We start from the raw sequence: 13,983 nt of genomic DNA, 5'->3' as shown, positions 1-13,983 counted from the left end.
GACCCACTGGAGGGATCATATCTCCAAGTTGGCCTGGGAGCAGCTTGGGGACCCTGGGAATGAGCTGGAGGAACTTGTGGGGGACAGGGTCATCTGGGATTCTCTGCTCTACCAACTGCTACTGCGACCCTATCTGGATTAAGCGGTTAACAATAATGATGATGATGGTGATGAAGCTATTAATATTAAAAAGATTCCAAACCTTTTCACTCTTTTTGTAAACCAAGACTATACACAACACCAACTTTTCATTATTTACATAGTATAATAAAATATTCTCTTCTTCTAATTATGAACATAGCGGTGTTATTGATTAAATATACATATCTGGACTGAATACTTATCTTTTGTTTTATTGAGCTACAAGTGAGAAATACTTTTTGAACATGCTTTTGTCATCAATGAACTTTATATATGTGAGTTATAAGAGTTAAAAAGCCACAACCCACTAACAAGCCCTCCAGACATCCAGCAGGGATTACACAGTTTAATTGGCATGGGGGTTTCCCCTCCCCAAAGTCTGGGAGTGTCCAAGCCCCTATGCTGACCTCAGGAATGCACCAACAGGGGCTCGAGCTGTGCTAGCCAGATACTTTGGACTGATTGTTTTAGGATGAAAACACAGGCTTCAAAGGTCACAGCGGGCTTTCAACACCCGCTCTGCATCAGGACTATGTTTCATCCTCACCTCCATTTGCCCTTTGCTTTGATACCCTGGTGGTCTTGGAGCCCCATGTTTGCTGGCAACTTAGCAATGTCAAGGTGATGAGACAAACAAACACAGTAACACCCTCAGCCAAGTCAATACTGTTTTCCTGTCTCTCAGGGCAGAGTGGGGATGGAAAAGAGCACTTTAAGGGACTTCCGTGAGATAAATGTGTAAGAAAGTAGGCATGTTAAATACACACTTATCTTCACATTTGATCTGAAGCCACAAGGTTTCCAGGCCCCTGTCGTGACAAGATGTCTGAAGACTCTCACAAAGTAGAAATCAAAGGAGAGGGTAACTTTCTATTAGAGGGTGCTTTGCGAGCTCAGTTCCTAAACCAACAATCTCTGACTTGTATAATGACTTTTATATGCATATGGTAATCATATGTTGGCTTTACTGACATATCAGAATGTGGTTGCTATGGCAAGTAACATAGATGAGGACAAAGGTACCAGCTACTGGAATGAGAAATTGAACAGTTAAAATGTGAAATGGTAAAATAATTAAGTTAGATAGAGGTTTTTACTAAGTTTAAAGCTTAGCATCATTGTTCTTGTGATTTTTATTTTTACCAGATAGCATGACACATATAAAAAAGGATGATCAAATTTAGAGCCAATGAAAGGACAGGGTCCTAAAGGGTCTTTTAAAAGGATTTAAAAGGAATTTCAGGCACGTCAGACAATGTGGACAATGTTTACTCTCAGAACTTGTTAGTCTCACTGCAATCACAAAACATATGCAGAAATGTGTTGCAAACAGTACAATAAGGTGTAAGCCTGCCCATTTTATGTCTTAAGTATGGTGTGGAGTATAGTGTGTATACATTTAAAACAAATGAACTGATGAGAAAGATTCTTTGAGGTCAAAGTCAGGTTGGACCATTACTGATCCTATATATGGAATCCACGCTGGTTTAGTTCCACTGAACAATTAGATTGATCTAATATAGAGCTGCAGATACATGTTACTAATTACTGTTTACAAACCCTGATGGTTAAACCATCCAGACACTGGATATGGAAAAAAAACTGAGCTTAATCTAAAAAAGCTCTGTGAAAAAAAAAACTGCAAAAATATGTTCAAGCAAGCTATATTCAGAAGATAAAGGCCGTCTCTGCTGTTATTTCTCTGATGGTGTATTTCACAGTGGCATCACGGACCACTTCCTCTGATAAAGAGCAACTTCACCTTGAGCAATAAAACATTTTGGCTACAACAACAAGATACATTCAAGGGCACTTTGCACTCATCCAAGCTAAATGGATAAAACATGCAAACCAAAAGGAATCAACACTGCTGTATTCGCAGACCCAGAGAAGCCCAAAGCAAACAGTCCTTTATCACGGAAAGGTGTGACAAATTAGCTAACTCATTTGGTGACACTGGCCATACAATCCCTTAACCATGGAGCCAAGTACTTGATCCAATTAACAGCACCGGGCCAAACAAACAGAAGAGGACGCCATTTGGGGGTCTTTCATCCTGTTAGGCCCCCCATGTAACAGTCCACTGTAAACACACATTCTCTGCTGTCCAAACACCTACAGAAAGATCAGGCCAGCTGTGTTGGCCCTCGCAGACACATACTAACAACCTGTTCCCAACACTCTCCAAAATGAGGCTGTTCTCGTCAGAGCTGTAAACACAGCACATTAACATGAAGCCCCAGGTGACTACTTAACAATAACACTGTCAGCTAGGCTTCTAGCCTGAGTCTCATCATGTGAGGGATATATGCAAATGTTTTTAACAGTTAAACCCAACTTGGTTGCAGATAACTGTATAAAATTATTCTAATATGTTCATCCTGTGCAAATGAACAGGTTTCAATAATTGCTAGGAAGGTGTAAATAAAATGTAGAAATATTAGAAGCATCCAGAAGGATGAACCAAGCCATACAGAAGTCTAGAATGCCATAGAAAGCTGAACACGTTTCAAAATGAAGTTTAATAAAAGACAATAAAATTAATATTGACAACTCAACACATTTTACAAGTGGAGATCAAATCACACAGCACATAACTTGATAACAAAAAGTTATACATGTAGATTACTGTAGTGTATTATATATCATTTAATAACTTAAATAACTTCACAGTTCTTTGAAAACACTGAATAAAATATTTTTTTACATAGCTTTCGCCAAGAGCATGTAAAATTGGTATGTATACTGTATCATTTCTTACTGAATATAAAACCACCAACATTATTAGTATGGCAAGTCACTCTGAGGTATTAAATGCTAAGACACCTTGAACCCCTTCTAAAGAAGAATTGTGAAAGACACGGTGCAAAAACTACCATAAGATGTGGCTTAGCTTGAAAAAAGCCCAAGGAAGTGAAAGATCATGTTATGGAAAGCAAATCCGCTTTTCACCTCATTAGAGACTCATTTATCAGTAGCTTATCAAGCCAAAGTGTTTACAATTACACAAGCATCGAGTTACCAAACAGCATTTTTCTGAACTGAATAATTAACCATTCACTTGCTCCAGGTGCTACTACATTTGGTTTCTCGTGTAGCTTCGGTTAGTTCTCTATGCATGCCCCCCAGGCCCCCGGTCTTGGTCTGGCCTCTGTGACGCTAGCCTGCTTTGTCCTGGCCTGTATTGTGTCCATCCCCCCTCTGAACACCCTTCCCCCGCTCTCCTCAACTCAGACAAAAGCCTGACTCATCTTTACCCCAGATTAGCAAAATGCCTGTGGCTAAACGCATCTTTTTATGTGGCTGGACCGAGCCTTGAATTCCAGCTCTAGAATTGTGATTCCAAAACTAAGTTTGCAGTTTCTTCGCTGTAATGTTGAACCTAGCTATAGACGAGGTAGCACAGAAGTGAAAAGGGTCATTGCATGTGAGGGAAGACATGACAATCTGCTCACTGACTCACTGTTTGTCCTGCCATCATCAGTACATGCCTTTTCTTTTTACTTTACCCCAAGCTACTTATTCTTATCACTGCTTTTTGCATAGTATGGCATCCATATTAGCTCTGAGTTAAGATTAAGAGTTCAATTTATAGGCTACAAAGTGTACAAATGTATGTTCCCACATGCACACATACCATAACAGATCATTTCTCACATCAAAGTCCACTGGAATCAGTGAGCGGCTTAGCACATAAAGCATGGCTTTACATAGGCTGTTGTACCTAGCACTGGTCGGAATGCATTTTGCCATAATGAGATTAGTATCATATATAATTAAAAATGTCCTGTGGTCTCGCAGGCAATCCATTACCTGTAAAATAATATGCACATAAAGTATAACTAGTTGCGATGTAAATTCACATTATTTATTACAGCCCAATTGCATAGTATTAAATGGGAACTCCACTGATTTTTAAAAACATTTACATAATTACATTCCTAAGTCATTCAGAGTGGTTATGAAATGCTCTGTTCTAGAGAAACTTGCCAAGTCAGAATTTTTCACAATGGTGGTTAAAGGTACCAGACGTCTGAAGAGTTTATTGAAATCTCTGAAAGCTCCATCACAGAAAGTTGTTACATGAAATGGTTAAGATATTTGCTCTCTGGTGCCTGACACATTGTTTTCTTATAGTTTTGTGCTAAGCTTTTGCCTTAAAGTGTATTTTAATCCATTCATTTTAATCCATTCATGGTGGAGGGGAACACGCAGACCATTGTAAGGCAAAATAGTCCCTAAAGAAAACTTATTTGTTCAGATTTATGACTATTTTTCCATCATTAACATTACATATAAAAACTCTGAAGACAGGCGTAAGCTCACTGGTGGTTTTGGATAGTAAATAAAATGTCTGTGTTGTGGACATCGCAACTTCTGGTTACTATCACCACCATGTGTCTCTACAATGAATCACATCAAACCACTCTGACGACTCTGTTTACATCACAAGCACGGAATTATTCATATATTTTGAACATTTTTGTAGTATTCCCCTTTAAACGGTAAAAGCAATGAAGTGCATTTGGACTGTATAACTGTAACTCTGCAATTCTTAGTTCTTTCTACTGATGACTTACAGTAATGCATTAGCCATGACTCTAGTCTCTGGCTCTCTGGGGTCACTGATGCATGCAGGAACATTGCTATATATGCTGTTGGAGCAGAAACCTGATATGGAGAGATTAAACAACAGCATTTCACAAATCTAAGCAAACTGTGATCACTCTCACTTCTGCTCCTCACTCCTTTTATGCAGAAGAGCCAATAAAGCAGCAGCCTAGACAGTAATCACATACTAATGTTTACCAAAATTGTGTCCCCCATAATGAACAACCTCAGAAACGATGCGATTAATGCAATCTATGCCTGTCATTTTAAAATCAGGCCTTTCTGGATCTAAATAGACCTTATCAGCAAACAGCCACTCTAAAAAACAGCAGAAAAGCTCACCACATGAGCTGTGAGCACAACAAACAAGTTCCACTAATGAACAGTTTCCACTTATGAACAAGTTCCACTAATGATGTCATTTAGCTAATACTTTCACCCAAAGTAGCATGAGGAGAAGTACCTTGCTCAAGCATACATGGGCTTGCTAGTATCAAACTCGTGAGAGCTACGCTCAGAGTGATGTGCTCTGACTGGAGTTCCATTGCCCATCAGTTGCTCACCTAAGGATCAGTTCACAGGCAGCAATATTGCTTGGAGAAACTGGCCCAAAGACCCATGTCTATAAAATAAATCAACATTTGTGGAAAGAGAACACGTTCACAATATAAATCAAACATTTTCCTCTAGTGAATCAAATAATCCAAAGCATATATTATATCTGTGTATGGCTCTCCTTAATTCTGCAGTGTAAATGGCATTAATCTTGATAGGCCTAAGAAAATATCAGGTTTCGGGCCAGGATCGGGCCAACTTTTCACCTATAACACCAGGCTCAGGTCTGTTTTCTAATGAGTCGTTTTTATGTAGTACATTTAATTATGTTTTAAAGAAAATGCCCACATAAATTCCATAAATGAGAACAAAAGCACACCGATTGTGCACTGTGTAGAACTTTTTACCGTGGGTGTAGCCGTTCCACAGCAGCTATTAGTCAGAAATAAATGTCAGCATCTTTGCACCAGTTACACCAGCCCTTGATACAGCAAGAGCTTTCAGATAAGCATGCAGAGTGCTTTAGATAATTTTCTATCGATCAACTCAAGTTTTTAGCAACAAAGTGAAGCTCTATGAAACTATGTCTGCAAGAATCCTTCTCTGTCAGAGCATGCGAGTGAGTTCAGGACTGGTTTGGGGTTTCAAATCTATCACTACCAATCGGGACTGATCGGTAGGGATGTCCGTTCCAAATAATTTTGATACTCATGTGTCGGTGAGAGTTCATGAAAACAACAAAAAAAGGAAAAATCAAAACAAAGAATGAGAAAAGGGATTTCAGCTAAAATAGAGCGATGGCTTACCTTTGAGGTGACAGCATAGGTGTTGCACAAAAAATTAGCATCACACAGGGAAATACATTCGATAACGTTTTTGGTGTAGGAATGTCTATTTTTTGTGCCTAGTGAGTAACATAATGGAGACCCAGATGAGCTCATGAGCTAACACTAGAGCTAACCGCCACAACACTGGACACTGATGTACTGATGACACTGGAGACGCGCCTTCTTCTAAAGATGTTTCTTCCTCTTTTCTGGGCAATGTGCTTACATGTAGCTTGCCAGAGAAGTATATTCCCACTGTTCCTCTGCCTACTGGGTCTCTAAAACAGGTCAGGCACAGGTTGCATTTGGGCTTTAATTTCATGCCTGTGCAGGCCTCCTTTTCCAACACATCAACATAAAGAGATGTTACTGCTCACTTAAAAGTATAATCTCTCTCAATTAGTAGTAGCAAACAAATAATGTGTCAAATTATTGCAATTATCCATTCTTTCAAGAACACAACACTATGCCTTAGCTGCATGAACAGGCTTTCTGTTATTACAGTAAGTAATATAAGAGTGATAAACTTTTGACTCATTTTGACAGTGCTGCCCAGTGGCTGAGGGCACTTAGCAGCACATTCTAAAATGATATTGGCTTTGGCAAGCTTAGAACCTCCTGGCCTTGGACCAACACACAGGCTTTGAATACTGTATCAGATAAAATACTGAAATATCAAAAGATGTGATTCACCTCGTGGTGTCTAGCTTGGTTTTTAGCCTAAACATCTATGGCCTCTAGCTCTACTCAAACCCTGCCACACAGCAGCCCACTGGGCCGACTGAGAGAAGATTTAAAATAACGCCCTGAGCCTCACATGAGCAGACAGCATTATGAAGTAAGGTAATGGATCTGGTGAGTGGCTGTAAATCTACAGGGCTGCAGCAGCAGGTGTGCTCATGGCCGTAAGGTAAGCTAACGGGTCTAGTGCAGCTGCTGAAAGTCAGCCGTTTATGATGAGGAGGAGGAAACAGACTGCAGTGTATTTCCTGCCCCGGGGTCTGATTTCAGCAGAGCCCTTCTAGGACCGTAGCTGCTGACAGCATGTTTAGAGGTTGATACGGCAGTGCTGGTGAAGACGACACTGCATGCTGTGGGGATCAGGCTGATCGTAGCAGTCTTGTGGGATGTACAGCTTATTTTATGTCCAGGCCAAGCGCAAGAGCGGAGCCTGATCTTAGCCTTTCACCACAATGAATGGAATAATCACTTCCACAGGAACAATGACTGAAGGAGACCAGATGGAATGTCAGCCATGCATATGTTAAATCTATATCTTCAGATGAGTTCAAGCGCTGTTGTCGAGCTTGCCAAGTCACGTATTTTATTTCATGCATCCTACATACTTGTGGATAACCCTATAGTATGTGTAGGTGGTTGTGGCTCTACCTGTCGTAGATCCAGTGTGATGGTGACCCAGTGGAACTGACGGCCGTTCTTGATGCTCGGACTCTGCCACCATTGATTGGTACCATCAATAGCATTGGTGATGGGATGTCTCTCTGTTCAAACACAAACATGCTTTACTGTAACAAAAAACACAATAAACAGCATCCTTGACAGGACCAGTTATATCTTGAAAATTCAGTAATAAATGCGTTTGAAATAGCACAATCCATCAGTCCATAAAAAATAACTTGTGTCAGAAATGTTCTACTGTATAAGTGGAATGATCTTGACACGCAATAAATCGAGTAATGAATTAGGCTCTGAAGAGATCGTGGCTCAGGACTGTGATTCAGAGGCCCTGTCAGGAAGACATAAATCACATGTCTGGTAATGTCGGGAGACTAAATGCCTCAGATCAGAGACAATCTAGGAGGCTGCACCTTTGGGGTTAGCACTGTTAGCATCACACGACCGGCACTGAGGGTTACGAATACGTCTTCCAGGAACATGCTCCACTAGCTTGCAGTACATCTCAGGAAGAGGGTCTCCACATGTGGCGTTGGTTGTGATTTCAGCATTGCTGGCCAAGTTCAGAATTGCAGGAAAAAGACCTAGAGAATTAGAAGAGAAGACAAAGTACTGTTAACTTACACTTGAACTGTTTTTTTTTTTATGTGGAAAAATATAACGTCACAGTACGTCAAGACGTTTTCACAATGGACAATATACATCACAATATTAGGAATATATAATAATAATAATAATAATCAATCTCAGGACTGATAAGTTGGAACAGAGGAACAAAGAAGAACCAGCAGTGACATTTAAAAAGACTATTAAAAACTAAGAACACAGTCACTTTATTCACTGTTTCATACACTGCACTGCATAATGGTCACTAAACTGGTCAGTTGGCCAGTTTACTGACAGTATCCAAAATGTTTAACTGTAATGTGACACTATCATGATAACCATAAATACTGTCCTATCAACCACCCCTACTATTTAACTAAACATTCCCTTTGACACCTACAGTCTTGTTCACCATGCTTCCCTCCCACCGACAAATTAAGACAATGAACAATGTCTATAGGAAAAAAGAACCAGAGCATCATAAACAAATCTTTAAACTTTTACAATGCATTACTGTGAAATCCAGTAATTCAGCAGTTCTAATTGAAAACAGGCGTCTCTCAGCACCAGTCAGCACACATCCTCTACTTTCCAATTTTCTCCCCTCCTCCCTCTCTCCACAGGGTCTGTCTTTGAAGAGTGACCCTCAGCATCCACCCACGCGCTTGCACACAGCCATTGATGGCCCAAATGACTACGTCTTGGGCAATTAACAATGGCAGCCATCTATTCATGTGAGCGAGCCTTTTGGTGTCTGGAGATAACCCCCATCCCTTTCTAGTCCTGACCACTCATTACTACAAGCAAAGAACACAGGCTTAAATAAGAGGGGACTCACACACTAGCACTGTTTCCGTCCCACGAGTGCATTTAAAGCGGGATTTTAGCACACGCTGGCCACATTGTTCAAAACAACATAAGGGAAGCTAAGACCACTGAGCTTAAGGAAGTGGTGAACTGCTATAACTCAGTGGCAACTTTTAACTCCATCCTCTGAAGCAGTTGGCACATGGGCAGACCACCAGCTACACGCTTAAAGCAAAGACAAAGGCTCAGACGTTCACCTTAGTTTGAACTAAACACACAAAGAAGGATCCATCACTCGCACTGAACTTTGGACAGAGAGCTACAGAGCTCTATTTTCTATCTCAGACACCAAAGAGCTTAGTCAGCAACATAACTAGACTCTGAAAGCACAGCTGTAGAGTGGAGCAGACATCAAAAGCCCACAGAAAAAGAGGGACTGCCCTATATGCAAGAGCACAACGGGGCTGCTCTAATTTGCATGTCATAGGCAGACAATTTGGAGGCTGACCAGTGGCTTTTCTTTTCCTGAAAATATCCATTTATCTAGGTGAAAATGTAGCTATCAAATGCTTTTTGAAGGGAATTTCAGCGATTTCTCCAAATACCTGCATAATTAATGGTTAAGATGTGAACAAAGTCATTCAGAGTGGTTTGATGTGAAACGCTGCATTCTAGAGTCAGGATTGTTCACAGTGGTGGTGATAGGAGCCAGAAGTTTAATAGTTTTAAAATCTACTTCACATGAACTGATCTTGAATACAATGCCTGAAACCTGTAAACTTGCTTTCCTTTTTAAGCTTGAGATAAGATTTTGGCTTACATGTATTTTTAAAATTAATTTACGACACAGCAGTTTAAGGCATAAAAGCCCCCCTGCACCTTTTTTAAGATTTATCACTATTTAATCATCATCAACTCTGCATATTACAACCCAGACGACATATGCAGGTTAACTCATTAGTTGGGATAGAAATTAAATGGCTATTTGTGTTGTGGACACTGCATTTCCCAACAACACTGTAAAGAAATCAGAGCCGGTAAGCTTTTCTACAAATCACTACTGCATATTAGACCTAACACATTATGTTAGGTTTGCACAAGTATGTAAATCAGCACTTACTGAAGTGTGTAGATCTGTAACAATATAAATGCTATTAACCTCAGCTTAATAACCTTAGAAAGCTTATTAAGTTAGCTCACACCTATTTCAAACAGAATTTTTTATTTGTTAGTCAGTGACGCTTGTGTGACTGTGCATACATACATTGAGGTTTCAGTTACTAAAATAAAAGAGATCAATTAAATATTCCAAACTGTATTTATTACCATACCCACCTCTTCCTAATTAGCGCTCTTTCCTTGACCATTTTAAACAGTTCCCACAGATCCTAATTTACTGTCCTTCCCAGAGGCTTTGTTTGGGACATTAGTTCAACTCAGTAAATTTAAACAGTCCCCAGTCCTTAACATGTTGCTTCAGCTGACCTATAGTTTAATTTATATCACATTCCTCTATACGGTCAGGATGGGTTCCACATCCCCATTATACCACCACATTACCCTTGTGTTAAGCTCAAGCTAAGCGAGATCCTTTTCATAAGAGATACTACAAGAGAGTAGATTATCACTGCTCGCTTATGAGGATGTCCACAACCAATAAAGAAAAACTTATGAAAAGCTGACCTAAAGTCAGAGCCCCCTGTCCCCTCACCCCCACTCCACAGCCTATAGAGGCAAGCATTCTTCTGTGAGAAAACGGGGGTCAGGCTTCAGTGTGCAGCAATGTTTGGACAACAGCATCTCCATGATTGACTGCTCTGGACCGAAGCGGCTCCCAAAGGTTAACTCATCACAGTGGCCTAGGATTACAGCAGCTAATTCTGTTGAGCTTTCAGTCATCTTTGGAATGTCACTTGTCTGCGAGCATGAAAGTGCTTTTCAGCAGCTCAATACCTGATAAGATCTCTAATGGTCACGTAAAACTGCAAACTAAGAAAATTAGTGAAAAGCCAGAGACACAAAGGCAACACAGAATAGATTACAACAGCAAAGGTCTCACCTAATGACTTTTTAAAATCAGCTTTTCTATATGTATACACTGATGTACACTATTAAAAATAAAGCTGCCAATACAAGTCCATAAAAGAACCACTTTGGTCCTTTAAAACCTTTTATTTGACTCTTTAAAGAATAATTTTTTAAATACTTTTTTCGTGAATCATACATCCTTTATTTAACCTTTCTTTTTTAAACAAATCTAATATTTCTCCTCTAATTTTATTATTCATGTGTCTTGTAGATAATGTAGCACTCTGTCTCAGTGTATTAAAGGGCCCATGTTCCTGTTTTTCTTTGTTGAATTTTTACCTAAAGTTTATTGAAAAGTTTCTTGAAGTTTTACATACGAAACACATTTTTATGTGGCCATTTTCAACCTTGCTATATTCCTCTGAATTAAACAGGCAGGTTATGCTACTATATATATAGGCTGCTCAGTACTGTACTCAGTACTCAAAAACAGTCAAACTGAAACATTCTTTATAACTTCAGTGTGAAAAGGTGGCATTTGTATTTGCGATGTCACAAAAAATTCAGATTAGGCTGGATTGCTGCTTATTCTTGGTAGATGGATTACAGGGACTGGGGAATATGGACCCTTTAAATTGAATCAAACCAAGTCTAGATGTAATCAGTTATAATGAGGCACCAGTGCTGGAGAATGTGATTTAATCAGTGCAAGCTGGTGTTAAACATATCACTAGAGATGAAGCATAATCTAGATAAGGCCATCACACCATCACACACTGGTCCATTTAAATTAGACCTCAATCATCAATCATCCCTTAATGAACTTTCTTTCCATTACAGTGAGCAAAAGCTACTGCCACAAGCGAGTCGCAAAAAAAACAAAAAAAAAACAGAAATTGAGCATTCAGGGTTTTTCACTAATCCACACCATCTAAAGAACATGTATACTGACTGAGCACTAATCTGAAGTCATGAGAAAAAAGATGGATTATCCTACAGCAGACAAGGCAGAGTAGTCACATTGCCTTTGGTGGCTTCGGGATCAAATACGGAATATATACTCAATAAGCCGCTGGGAATAGGAGGGCTTTGAGTAGCTCTAGATGAAAGTGGCGTCTATGATAACAGTATTCACTTCAAAGCACTCAACAGTTACCAGGCACTCTCACTGATCAGATCTGATAGCTGGTATTCAATTGGGACTCTCTCTCTCACACACACACACACACACACAGGGTAAGATCGCAAACATACCATAGTTACAATCCTATTAGTACTGTTGACCCCAGTGCTAGTCCATACATCATAACTACATTAGCTGCTGAGAAATCACGTTAATGTGACAATGCTGATGGACACAGGCCGGGCATGTTAACCTCCACTAATTTGATGCTGGGTCTCAGGGGGTTGAGTTCTTTGTTAGGAGACAGCAAAGCAGGCTCCACAGTTTATATGGTCCAGAGGTAATTGGAATGCATGCCAGACCTTAATGGTAATTACACTGCTGAGGTGAATAAACAGCAAAACGGACACTAAAAAGTGCAACGACCAGCTGGTTAGTGGTGCACTTCTTTTTGTGTGAATGTTTTTGAATAAAGTTTCTTTTACACTGCATTTATTCATTCCATGAAATCAGCACAACAAAAAGTGCTTGAATGGCCACATGACAATGTGGCCTTGTGTCTTTGAGATGAGGACACCTCTGCACGTTGCCACTGCTGTTCTTAAGCACTGAGAGGCGTCAGCCATAACGACCCCCCCCCCAATTCAAGTGTTCAGGAATTTCTCTCATTGAATTCCGCCAGCTTTAGTAGCTTGAAAGAGGCTCATGCATACATGTTAAGGAGTTTTCCTAAGTTTGGAGAAGCAACTGATTATAATTATGGAAAACCAAAGGGTTCACAAAAGATGTAAAGTCTCATAGACATCAGGGGTTTTTGGCCCATTCATTGCAATTCTTCAGATTGATGGAAAATGTGTTGTTTATGGTTCTAGATAGAGCCCTTTTAAAATGGTTCTAGATAGCATCAAAAAGGGCTGTGCTGTTGTTACATCAAGGTTTATAAAAGGTTCTACACAGAACCATATACAACATATGCTCCATCAATCTGAAGAACCAGTTCTATATATAAAGGACCACCCTTTATATGTGTGTCTCACGTTTTAGTCACATACTGAAAAAATGGCCTCTATTCAGAAATGTTTCGCCCCGTTTGCTGCTGCTGTGAGGACACTGAGAGAAACTGCAGAGTCAAAAGTGGAAGAATTATTTCCAGCTCACCTCTTTGCTGGCACTCGGCGGAGGATGCCCACAGGAGCAGCGCGGCCAGGACGAGCCTCATGTCTCCCACAGCTGCGACGGGGGAGCCCTGGAAACTGTGGGGAACTTTAACTGTGGGAAACTGCTTAAACTATAACACTTCAGCAGAATTCAGAAGTTTCTCTCAAATGAATTAACACAGTCTCTTTTCCCATGGCACGCAATCAGCACGTCCCCTGCGTTCTCTCTCTCTCTCTCTCTCTCTCTCTCTCTCTCTCTCTCTCATTCAGCTCCAACTTTTGTCTCAACTTTTCATTCTGTCCCGCTACAGAGTGCCCGGCTGGCCTGTACCAATCTGCGAGAGATCCGAGGGGATGCAGCGCCCACCCCCATCCCGCAAGTGGACTAATCCTCTGCTAAAGCGGCTCTTCATTGACGTAGACTAGAGTGATCACGTTAACCCATTAATGTCCACGCGTGATCCTTTCAGTTGCCTTTGATCACGCGTTCCCTGAGCTCACCTGGGCACAAAACACGTTATTCAAACCATGTGGTGAAAAGATGAAGGAATCACTTCGTTTGTACTATTAAACTCGGTCTAGCATGATTCCAGTCTATGGGCTGTATGTGTTTTGTGGGAGTGTGTGCTGAGGGGGGCACAGAGAGCCTCAGAGCTTTAAAACATGTTACACATTCACAGCCCCCACTGAACTGAAGCAATGCTCTAAAGTG

At 40.4% G+C, this 13,983-nt stretch overlaps 1 protein-coding gene across 1 annotated transcript in view; it reads right to left on the bottom strand.

Annotated features, from left to right (window-relative positions):
* Positions 1 to 13,333, bottom strand: part of lama1 (laminin, alpha 1) — a 57,182-nt gene extending 43,849 nt beyond the window's left edge. Inside the window, exons 1-3 of the mRNA XM_017706831.2 lie at positions 13,273 to 13,333; positions 7,964 to 8,134; positions 7,524 to 7,636 (exon numbers count right to left, since the gene is read on the bottom strand). Of these exons, the coding sequence (XP_017562320.2) occupies positions 7,524 to 7,636; positions 7,964 to 8,134; positions 13,273 to 13,333 (345 nt within the window). The remainder of the gene's footprint in view (positions 1 to 7,523; positions 7,637 to 7,963; positions 8,135 to 13,272) is intronic.
* Positions 13,334 to 13,983: the final 650 nt, after the last annotated feature.

Source organism: Pygocentrus nattereri, chromosome 3, assembly GCF_015220715.1.
Source record: "Pygocentrus nattereri isolate fPygNat1 chromosome 3, fPygNat1.pri, whole genome shotgun sequence".
In the NCBI taxonomy this organism is placed as follows: Eukaryota; Metazoa; Chordata; class Actinopteri; order Characiformes; family Serrasalmidae; genus Pygocentrus; species Pygocentrus nattereri.
This window is presented reverse-complemented; position numbering and strand designations above follow the sequence as displayed.